We start from the raw sequence: 11,531 nt of genomic DNA, 5'->3' as shown, positions 1-11,531 counted from the left end.
CCCTACAACCAGCAGAAAGACAAAGATTTTGTATTTGGCTAAATAGTGTTTAGTGCAAAATCCCATATAATTTATCTACAGGATGCAGGTGTGTAACTCCAAATTAAGTAAGCATTTTAAACTAAGAAATACACTTTACTCTTGTGTATATTGTTTGAAAACATCAGATCTGCAGAAACTTGTTCTACAGGCATGGAAATTCTTTTTTAATCTCTTGAGTACCTAGTGATCATTCCTCAGGTGGAAGGAGCATTTCCTGTGCTGGAAAATGGCTCCGTTAGCAGCTCTGGTTAAATGCTTTTTGTGTTAGAAACACAAGTCCAGCTGGATCTAAGATGGAGCCTTGTTTGGATTTCAGATGCAAACACAGTAAGCTTTATTTTAAAGTTCAAAATCCATGCAGCTGTGATTTATTATTTGGGAGGAAGCTGTAAAAGCACTCTAGATCCATACACTTGGGCTGACTTTTATATTTGAGTGAAATCCAAATTAAGCAAGCTCTCCCTGGACTCCAGCAGAAGTCTCATCCTGTGTTGTCAGATGTGGACCTGTCCACAACCAGCCTCTTTCAAACCCAACACCAGCAGAACCCATCATTCCAGTTCAACCTCCCTTTGTCCCCTACAGCTACAAGGCACCATCCTGCAGTATGTGAAGACACTGATCGAAGTGATGCCCAAGATATGTCGCCTGCCAAGACATGAGTATGGCTCTCCAGGTGGGTGCTACAGAGAGATGCTTGACTAAGAGCTCACCTACATGTTGGTAGAGCTTTAACTCAGGCACACACTAGAATTAAGCAAGGTTTGGCACTGACATGGCAGTGCAACATACAGCCAGGCTTGCTGAGACACACTCTCAGCTGCTTTGCTGTTGACACTAGAACATGTATAGGAAACTCTTCCAGGAAATCTCCTGTTGGAAGGTTCCCTTTGAACACACAGATGGCTGATAAAGGAATGCCTTCCAGTAGCTATTCTTTTTGTTTTCAGGATTGTGTAAGCTTTTATTATTGTGGGTTCACTGATCTTTTCCAAAAGCTGTAGTTAGTTGATGCAAAGATTTTTTTTGCAGCATGACTGCAGTTTGCCACTGAGCTGGATGGGGAAGCTCTGGCTGGTATACATGACCCAGAACCAAGACATTACTTAGTCTTGAATCTCTTTTTTACTCTAATGAGGAAATCCAAGGACTTTATATCAATTAGTCCCTATTTCCCAAAGGGTATTGAAAGAAGGATTGCATGTTAGTTCTCCCCAGTGCCAGCCTCCATCTATCTGTTTAGCAGTTACAGCTTGCAATTTGGGATTAAGGAAGTACCAGGCACAAGTTACCAGAGAGTGATTCTGCTTTTGCTTTTTTGACTGTCATTCCTTGTCTTTTAAGGAATCCTGGAGTTTTTCCACCATCAGCTGAAGGACATCATTGAGTATGCAGAGCTGAAGACTGATGTGTTCCAGAGCCTCAGAGAAGTGGGCAATGCCATTCTCTTCTGCCTCCTTATCGAGCAGGCTCTGGTAAGGCAAAACCCCCTGCACCAACAGATCGTACTTGAAATGACCAGCTCAAGAGTATAAGTGGAAGTGGGTTCTTCAGCAGAAGAGTTTGGGATATGTTACTTTCCAGCTTCTTGTGTGCTCAGGGTCTCTGTTACTGGGGTTTGTGGGCATGCCCATGGGGATGGTGTGAATTGGTGCTTGGTCACTGACATCTGGGATTGCTGAAGGAGAATCTGAATACTGGAAGATCTAGATTTAATTCTTGGACCCAAAGCTTCCCCATGTTTGTCCTCAGAAAGAAACCAACTGGAGTTTATTTCTAGATTGTAAGCTCTCTGGGCAGGGATCAACAATTTTTAGATATATATTTGTACAGTGAGAAGTAGATTTGAGCTCTCTGCTCTTTTGGGGTGCCAGTGCAATGAAAAAAACCTGATTGATTCTAATGGTTATAAGGATAAAGCAATCCAAAAGGAAGAAAATATCAGGAAAGCTGATGATATATTTTCTACAATTTCTCTTTACTAAAAACTTAGCTGGAGTGACAACTTGGTATTTCCCCCTGCACAAGGGTTTTGCACATGCAGGAGTCTCAGCCTTTCATCTTATGTGATGCCCTTTTTGGTATGAGGCAAAGGCCATGGCTGAGTGCCACACACCATCTTAGCTTCTAGTTTTTCACACAATCAATTTATTTGGTAATGAATTTAGCTCCCAGTTTGGCGCAGAGCCAACTGAGGGGTGTTCAACAACACCATTTTATATTAAGAATGCAGATTTTTATGTCATAATGGTTTTGGCAGGGTTGTTTCAGTTTTCCCAGAAATATTTCAGAAAGCCTTCCCTAGCATAAGATAGGGTTTACAAGAGAAGCCAGAAAGTTTTGTTCAGAGCAAAACTTCCTTTGGAGAAGGAAGCTCAAATATTCCAAGTTTTATCCAATTGTAGAGCACAGGAAAAACTGAAAATCTCTGAATGTCCTTAAAATGGCTATTACTGCCCTTACCTTTGCATTTTAACCCCAGATATAGAAACTTTTAGCTCTTTAAATAGTGCATGCAACACATTCAGTAAGCAGTAGTTGCACAGAAGAAAGAGAACTAGAGACACGTAAATCACCTAGCAGCTTAGCTTTGTTTTATAGAATGACCAGAGTTGCCAAGTATATCCTGGCAGTTCCTGTTCCTTTTGTGGCTTTGTCCCTGCTTTCTCTGTTCTCAGTGTTGGATTTTATGCTGGATGTACTGCATTTGCCCTTTTCCCTTTAAAAGGACGCTTAAGGGACACTTGGTGGTTTCTTTTAGAAATCTTCCACTTCAATGCAAAAAATTCCCCCAGTTCTAGAGACTTTCCATCAGCAATATAACTGCCATTTTAGAATAGCAGAAAATAAAGAAGATAGTGAGAATTCGGGGCTTTCTTTAGAAAAGCTGCCCATCAAAGCCCACCTGTGCCCACTTTCTATACCAGCCAAAGTCCTTCCCCTTTCTGATTCCCTGTTTTTTCACTTAGAAATAGATTCAGAGTATAAAGCCATTCTGCATGCAGTGGGCACTAGTTCTCACTCACTGGCAGATTTCAGATGTGTAGAGTCGTCACATAACAAAATCTTCCCTCTAATGGAACTTGTGCAGCAGGAGCAATTGCTTTAACAGTGCAGTTACCTTCATAGCTGTCAGAATGATCTAAGGCTGGTGGTATTTGCTGGCAGAGACTGCTCTAGTGAATATGTGCAGCCTGCTCCAGTTTACCCCGTTCTTACTGTTTAAATTTGAGGAATGAGGGGTTGCTTGGGACTAAAGTTCCAAGCAGAATTCTTACTATCAGTTAATGGGCCTTGGGGAGGGGATCTGTTAATAAACATGACTAATTTTGGGACAGATACCAGGTGAATGCAGGCTGCAAATGGTGAAAATACTCTATCAGAAAGAAACAGCAGTGGAAGAACATTCCTCTGAACAAACACTGTTTCACAAATTCAATAGCCAAGGTGACAGGCGTACTCCTTTAGCATCTCTCTGCCCACGGAGGGACCCCAGACTGTTCCTGTCCCACCAGCACTGTGTCACAAACTGCACTCCCACAAACTTGCTCTCATCCCAGCCTCCATGCGCCAGTGCAGCCTCCTGCAGCTCCATGCTACACTGTCCTCTGCCTCTTGGCTGGAAGGTGGGCTCTCCACCCATGCATCCCAAGCAGACTCAGCCCAGCCATTCCATCTGGCGCCCAAGTATCTTCTGCTGCGCTGTCATGACCTGCTTTCGAGTGTGTCTAAATCTCTACAACAAGCTCAGAACTGAAAGCATGTCCTGGAACAAGACCTTGTAGGAGCAAACGAATGCCTTGTTGTGACGCAATGCCTCTGTGTTAAACAGCTTTGGTTTCCTTGCTGCTGTTTCCCATTGCAGATCTGTATACAATGTACTGTCAGCCATCGCTCCTCAGTCTCCACCTGCCTATTTCTAGGTTTCTCCTCCTTGTGCATCTGTGTTTGGGATTATTTTTTCTCAAGTGCATTAGCATGCATTCTCTCAGGTGGCATCTCATGATGTTATTCCTCTCTGGACTTCTGTATTATTCTCCCTGGTGCCTACACCAACAGGATTCTGGTCTGATAGCCCTGGCTGAGAACACAATATGAACAACCAAATAATTTCAGACCAATGTATCATGTACCCATTTGCAACAGAGCCCTGCATCAATATATTTTACACGTTCACATCCTAAAATAACTAAGCCAAAGGATAATTTCCACCTGGGCACTCCATAAAAATAGATAACAGGAAGTCAACAGGGTAAGATGAAACTGAAACTTCTGTGTTCTTTATCCCCCTTTACTTGGAGTGCTAGTAATTGGGACAGAAAATAAAACTCTGGCCTTGTACAGGCAGGAAGTAACTTACGTGAGTTAAGGAAACTTCCTGGCTTGAGTCAAAAGGCATTTCTTCCAGTGGTAGGTCATTTAGGTTCAAACCATTGGAGTTACTACTGAGCTGGGTTAGATTTGAATAGGTGCCATAAACATGAATTGTTGTAGTGTTGCCCAGGCCCCTAAGCCATACACTCCACCCCTATAGGTATTTTTTAACTTACTTTATCTTTCTTTCTTCCTGCCTCAGTCCCAGGAAGAAGTTTGTGATTTGCTGCATGCTGCTCCCTTCCAAAATATTTTGCCCAGGGTCTACATCAAAGGTAAGAAGCTGAGAGGGAAGCAGTGGACAGACTCAGAGGTCTCTGTCCAGAAGCTGTTTCTCTCCTATTTCTGCTGAGGATTAGTTCTGGCCCTGCTTCCCCCTAAATAAGTAGATAGAAAAAGTCAAATAGAAACAAATTGCCAAGGGTACATTTTCTGCAGCCTAGTTACAGACTGAAGCCTTAGTCAGTTTGGGGTTTCCCTTAAGGTTTTTAAAGCCATTTCACAGCCTTTTTGGAGAATGACAGCATGAAATGTCCATCTCAACAGGAGTGATCAGTACCAGGGACATGCTTCCGGACACGTGGTTAAGCTGCTGCTGAGACTGCAATTTCACATCCCTCCCTTCTCTGCATCACTGGTTCCCTCATTTGCTGTCAGTTTGGCTCCCTGATCCAAAGCCTTGTTGGATGGTTGCTGGGGGGCAGCTCTGAGCAAGCTGGGCGGAAATGGCGGGTCTCCACTTCCTCCTCTCATTTCACTGTTTGCTGCTCGCTTGACAGAAGGAGAACGCTTGGAGGTGCGCATGAAGCGTCTCGAAGCCAAGTATGCCCCACTCCACCTGGTTCCCTTAATAGAGAGGCTGGGCACTCCGCAGGTAAGGATTGCATTGAAAGGGATGGCTGTTGAAAACTCACAGCAGTCCCCAAACGGCCTGTTTGGCCTCGGGAAAGTGATCCTATTTTTTAACTTTTTTTTTCCCCCTCCCCTCCCAAAACATCAATTGGACAAGGAAATCAGGATCCTGGCCCTAGCAGATGCTTTGAAGGGAAATTTGTGAGTGGGTCCAGAGATGGTGTGTTGCTGCCCCCAGTCTGGAGGGCTGGTGGGGAGTTGTAAGGCAAGTGAGCTAGAAGTCACCTCTGAGTAAGACCAACCCTTCTCCGGTTTAAAAAGGAGGAGAACTGGCTGGCATGAGGGGCAGACTTTGCAGGGCTGTCACTGACTTAATCAATTGCAGTCACTTTTGGAGATCCCATTTTACGGCTGCAGTGTGGTCCATTTTTCAGCTCATCCCTGTTAAGGAATACATCTGAGAATGGTTTCCCTCCGAGCACATGCTTAGAGCTTCAGCACACGCTTAAAATTATGGCTCCATTTAAGTGTCTTCTTGAGGTGGGTCTCAGCTTGGAAAAGATCTCTTGTGCAGAAATTGAGTTCTGTTAAAAATATCTCCATAGACTGATCAGTGTAATAGGCAAAATTTGAGCTCCACCGGTAGCCAAATTCCCATTGCCTATGTAGTGGGGCTGATGGGATAAAAATCATTCCAAGTATTAGATGAATCAACACCCTTTTTCTGTAATGTACTGCTGAGGCAATGGGACAAATACTCAGTTGTTTGAAGTGACAGATCTATGGCAGTCAAAAAGTTTTGTTGGGTTTTTTTTCTTGTTTTTCTGATGGATCAAGGACATTTTAATCTTTGCTTCATTGGAAATCATATGACACAAATAAATTGGCTGGATAACTGAGGGCTTTGTCTTACTCTGTAGACACTCCTCTCACTTCCCATTGACTTCCTTTTAAAGGAGACACTCGAGAAAAAGAATTCACCTCTGTGTTTTTGTGTCTTTGTGTTGGTCTTTCTATCTCTCCTTCTTTCCATGCAAATCATCATTGAAATCTGCTATTAGAGTCCACTCGTTGCTTATCCCTGCCATAGTTATGATGGTGATGAAAACAAAAGGTATTTCATGTCCTGCTAAAAATTAATTTTTCTGTAAACTGTTCCCATATTCATCACACAGGTACAGCTGAGGACTAGATCTTTTTTGAGCTCAGAGGTAAATCAACACAAGAGTCACTGTCTGTAGGTGCCTCCATAGCTTCTAAGCTTGCTCCTTAAGCAATTTTGGACATGCAGTTTGGAAATGCAGTTTTGGACACAGGCCATACAGGATTTTTTCCTGCAGAATGCATAAGTGCCTTTTAGCAATTGTCCAGAGGCTGAGCAGAATTTGCCTGCTAGATGCCTTTCCCTAGAAGTGGCCCTGAGCATTTCATATAATTACATGCTGTGAAGGGGCTGAGCCAGAGACTGCTGTAGTTACTGGGGATCTATCAGCCCTTGTAGGCTTTGGGTAGTTCTTGCAAGCTTGCAGTTACTGAGCTGAGAAAGAGGTATGGCACAACTGGACTTGTGCAATGGCAGGAAAACTGTCCACAGTTGTTGTAAATAATTGGTTTGCATTGGGAATCCAGAAGCAGCTGTTTGATAAGTGATTGATAAAGAACCAGAGGGGTCAAAGTGGTTCAGTAAAGGAATCCTCTCCATTTTAATGCTCATCATAGGGGTATTTAGAAAGGGATTTTCAAAACTCCTTGGTCAGTCTGATTTTTTTCACTGGAATTAATGGGAGCCTTTCCTTTTGAAGACAGAGGGAAGAGTTGAGGCAGCACAGAGGCATCCTTTGACATTATATCTTGATAGCATCCTTCCTCTCCTGAACTTAGAAATCAGTGACCCCAGACTGTGAGGCAGATCTGGCCACAAGACTAAAAGCTCTCCAGCTGTCTTCACCATGTTAGGTATCTACCCAATGGTAGCAGTCCTCTATCAAAGACTGGTCTTAGGGTGATGAATTTCAGAACTCAATTCTGTGAATGTGCATAACTGAGTTGCATCACATCCTTTGAAAGCCAGATACATCCCTTTCCAGACTGGACTAGTTTCTTAAAAGTACCTGTTTCTATCACTGTATCTTAGTCAACAGTAATGCTAACACCTGATGGATATGTGACATGACTTTATTTTTGCTGTCTCCCCATTTTGCCATCATAGACTAGTGTGTACAGATACTAATCTGCACTGATAAGAGTTTGGAGCAGGTGAGGAAAGAGAAAGTGTACAGCCTTTAGCTATAAAAACAACCTGGATAAAATAAATCTTTGTTTTCTAAGCAAACACCTGCAAGTGCATGCCAGAAAACTGGTGCTATCATTTCTGCATGTAACAAATCTGGGGAGCCTAGAGCAAATGTGGCCTCTGCACAGCAATACACCTTTCTCTTGATATTTGCTATTAGTTGAACATTAATTGATCTGAGGTTCCCTGAACATCCTTGGAATTGCGGCACAAGCAGGAATTGTAACTCTTCTTATTTCAGTAGCCACCAAACTAAACATGCTTTAGGTTACTGCCAGTATAAACTAGTAGTCAAGAAAGGGGATGTGCAGGCACATTCCTCTATTTTTTTTCTAGAGTGGAGTAAGGATGACCTAAGTAAACTGAGCATAATTCATGTTGTTAATATCTGGCTAGAGGACCTGCCTGCCCATTGTACCAGATGCTCTGAGCCCCCATCAGGATTCTGATCAGGATGACATTTATGGGCATTGCAGTGACAGCTAGAAATGGAGCAAATGCTTAAAAACTACTTAAAGCTCCAGGAAGTCCTCCGAGGTAGGCAGGAGGTTGGTGAATGTCATGCTTGCTCTACATGCCTCTGCCAAAGTGGTGAGAGGGGTAAAAGGCTTTGCTGGTGGGACCGGGCACCGTGGCAGCCGTTCAGCTACTGGGGCAAGCACAGCCAGGCTGGAGCCTCCCACGGCCATGACTCCAACAGCACTTGGCTCCCAGTTCCTATGTTATTTTTGGCAGTGCTGTAAAAGGAAGTCAATAATGCTGCTGGAAATGGCAAAAAATGGGGCAGCTAACAGGGTGTCAGGGCAGTGAGTGAACTCCACCCTTGCACCCCCGCCCCACTCAGTGGGGTCAGTGCTCTCATGCTGAGGGGAGGCCCTGCTTGCTTATTTAAAATCCTCTTTTTCTTTTTTTTTTTTTTTTTTTTCTGAGGGAGCAAAGAGACTGAAATGAAGTCAGTTCTCTTTTAATTTTCCTCTAGTGTCAAAGCCAAATTTACTCCATCCGATGGAACTTTACAGATTTGAACATATGAATCTGAGTGGGGATGTCATAGAAATTCTCCACACATGTAAGGCTTCCACATCTGGGAAAAAATACTATTTGTATAAACCACAGGTTTTCCAGTATTAAGGTTCCAGTGGCTTCTCATCTTGCTCAGAGCTTTTTAACCCTAACTAAAAAAGAAATCAAGAAAACCATAGGCTGTCTGCATTTTAAAGAGATGATGGCAATGTCCTGGCAAGCAAAATGTGCCCTGTTCTCTCCTGTTTTATCTCCCTAATGTGCACAAATCATGAAATTAAACCCAGCAACACTGAGTAGCAGGAACAGAAGAGAGCAGCATGTTAGCAGAATGAAGGATCAGTGTTTCTGATCAGAGCTTTGCCTTCGACTTTTGTTCTCCAACAGACGGAGTTATTTCAAAAGATACTAAGGTTGGTGAAACATAGTTGGGCACAATATTGTCTCCTTCTGTTTGAGGGATGAGTATTCTCTGGTGGGGAGTGCCAGGGGAGCAAACATCAGAGGTAAGGTTGAACCTTGCACGGGATCTGTGTTAACTTGGAAAGAACCTGGGAGACCAGGAAGCACTGAGTCCAGTGAGAGGGTCCGTCAGTATTACATGGTCACTTCTGTTTCTTTGGTCCTCCTCCTCCTCAGCAAATAGCCATCGCCCGGGAGGGTGACCTGCTGACCAAGGAGCGGTTGTGCTGCGGGCTGTCCATGTTTGAGGTGATCCTGACACGGATTAGGAGCTACCTGCAGGACCCCATCTGGCGTGGGCCACCCCCGACCAACGGGGTCATGCACGTGGACGAGTGCGTGGAGTTTCACCGGCTCTGGAGCGCCATGCAGTTCGTGTACTGCATCCCCGTGGGCACCAACGAGTTCACTGCAGAGTGAGTGTCCAACCAGCTCTGCCATTAGTGCCACCCATGAGCTAGCAGGGCTTGCAGGCCCTCAGGATGCCCCTGAGATGCCCTCAGAGGCAGCAATAGCCCCCAGCCAGTGCAGAGGTAGAGGAGAAAAGTGGGTCCTTGATGAAAGGACTTTGTTGTGTATGGACAGAAAGAGATGCTCAGAGAGCTTTCTACCTGAACAGCTGAGGAAAAGACCAATGTAAAGGGACATGCCCAATGTGACATGCAGAAGGAAATGGGTAGATGAGCCAACCACCCAAGTCAGAGGCTAGGCCGTCCTCCATCATGCCCTGTGATGCACCCTGCACAGCCTGGCCCTGCTCAATTCTCCATACCTCTTCCTGAGTTCATTTTCTCTAAGTGTACACCCACTTTCTAGGAGTAGGACTGAATCTGATTTCCCCAGGAATTCATCAAGGAAAGTTCCTGGTGCCATGGTAGAACGTCTCTTAGCTAACTCTATCCTGTCATCTCGCCCCACCCCATCACCCTGTCCTCCTTCCAGGCAGTGCTTTGGAGATGGTCTGAACTGGGCAGGTTGCTCTATCATTGTTCTCCTTGGACAGCAACGGCGCTTTGACCTCTTTGACTTCTGCTACCACCTGCTGAAGGTGCAGAGACAGGACGGGAAGGACGAAATCATAAAAAATGTGGTAAGTTGAAGGGTGAAGTCCCAAAGGACCTGAACCAGCACACTTCTCTGTTTTCTGTCTTACCTTGTTCAAACTCATAATTTACAACCATGCCCAGTATTAACCTTATTCAAAGCAGACTCACTGTGAGATTCCCATCTCAGTCTCAGCAGAGAGGCCAAGATCTTAAGTGGCTTGATGATCAAATCTTTTTTCTCCCAAAGCTTTCCCTTCCTCCTGGGGTTGGGAAGATGGAGCAAAGAGGCTGGTGTTTCCAGCAACCATCCTGTGATCTCAGTGGTTTCTCAGTAAGCAGCTGGGAGTCCAGACTTTGAATCAGCTAACTTGGGACCACTCACAGACCTTGTTAATGCTCTGTCTTGAGTCATCAAACTATAATGAAGTGAGTCACTGGTCCCTGGGAGGTGCTAAGTGGAACTGTAACACATTATACCAGATGTTTCTCAGCAGCAGGGCAGAGGTACTGGTACTTTCTAGCTAGTCAGGTGGCATAAGACTTTCTTCATCTGCTGATTTTCTCCTTAACCATCCCTCCAGCCCTTGAAGAAGATGGCTGACAGGATCAGGAAGTATCAGATCCTGAACAACGAGATTTTTGCCATCCTGAACAAGTACATGAAGTCAGTGGAAACAGACAGTTCCACGGTGGAGCACGTGCGCTGCTTCCAGCCCCCAATCCACCAGTCACTAGCCACCACCTGCTAGTGTGGACACTGACCCTACAGGGGCTGGGAAGGCAGAAGGGACTGAACCCAGAACAGCTGGCAGGGCTAAACTCGACAGCGTAAGACCTGGCAACAAAGTAGGACTGGGTACATGCCTACTGCACATGAGGATGCACCTTCCCATCTGGCCCTGTTCAAGTGCATGTTCTTCTGTACCATCCCTGTGATCCATTTTACTTGTAGCTTTCAGACTTGGGGGTGGGTGGGGGCAGGTGGGGGAAATGTGCTTTTCTTCCATGAAGTGGTCAGTTTTTTCCCTGTGATTCATCCAACCAAACACATCACACTGAAGCCATATTGCAGCCCCAAACATGAGCTCCATACTTCTGCAGTGCCAGGAGCCTCACTGCAGAAGCAGTGGGGCAAATCAACACCCACAGGGACATGTGCCACTAGCCATGGAGCAGGAGGCTGAAGACAAGCCCCTGATTTGCTCTCTAGAGGAAAGAAGACAGGATGTCACCTGGGGCAGCACTCTGAGGATCAAGTGATGGGCACAGAGGAGACATGATGGGCTGGTCTTGGATGGCTACAAAGCCCAGACTTGGGCTGGCTTTGTGTTTTCTGCTGCATTGTTGACCTTTCTAGCATCTGTTCACAGGAGCTTTGGCACATGGGTTTCAGAATAGCAATGGTCTAGTTGCCAAATAACTCCTCAGCACTTCAGAGA

The 11,531-nt window shown here is 45.0% G+C and overlaps 1 protein-coding gene across 3 annotated transcripts in view; it reads left to right on the top strand.

Annotated features, from left to right (window-relative positions):
- CYFIP2 (cytoplasmic FMR1 interacting protein 2) overlaps window positions 1-10,841 on the top strand; it is a 42,468-nt gene extending 31,627 nt beyond the window's left edge. For all 3 annotated transcript variants that reach the window (XM_010002002.1, XM_010002001.1, XM_010002000.1), the window contains 7 exons: window positions 628-718; window positions 1,387-1,517; window positions 4,619-4,691; window positions 5,196-5,290; window positions 9,224-9,462; window positions 9,989-10,136; window positions 10,674-10,841. In XM_010002002.1, coding sequence (XP_010000304.1) covers window positions 628-718; window positions 1,387-1,517; window positions 4,619-4,691; window positions 5,196-5,290; window positions 9,224-9,462; window positions 9,989-10,136; window positions 10,674-10,841 — 945 coding nt within the window. The remainder of the gene's footprint in view (window positions 1-627; window positions 719-1,386; window positions 1,518-4,618; window positions 4,692-5,195; window positions 5,291-9,223; window positions 9,463-9,988; window positions 10,137-10,673) is intronic.
- Window positions 10,842-11,531: the final 690 nt, after the last annotated feature.

The sequence above is a fragment of the Chaetura pelagica genome, unplaced genomic scaffold (assembly GCF_000747805.2).
Source record: "Chaetura pelagica isolate M959 unplaced genomic scaffold, ChaPel_1.0 scaffold356, whole genome shotgun sequence".
Lineage (NCBI taxonomy): Eukaryota > Metazoa > Chordata > Aves > Apodiformes > Apodidae > Chaetura > Chaetura pelagica.
Note: the sequence above shows the minus strand (reverse complement) of the source record. Positions and strands in the feature narration are given on the sequence as shown.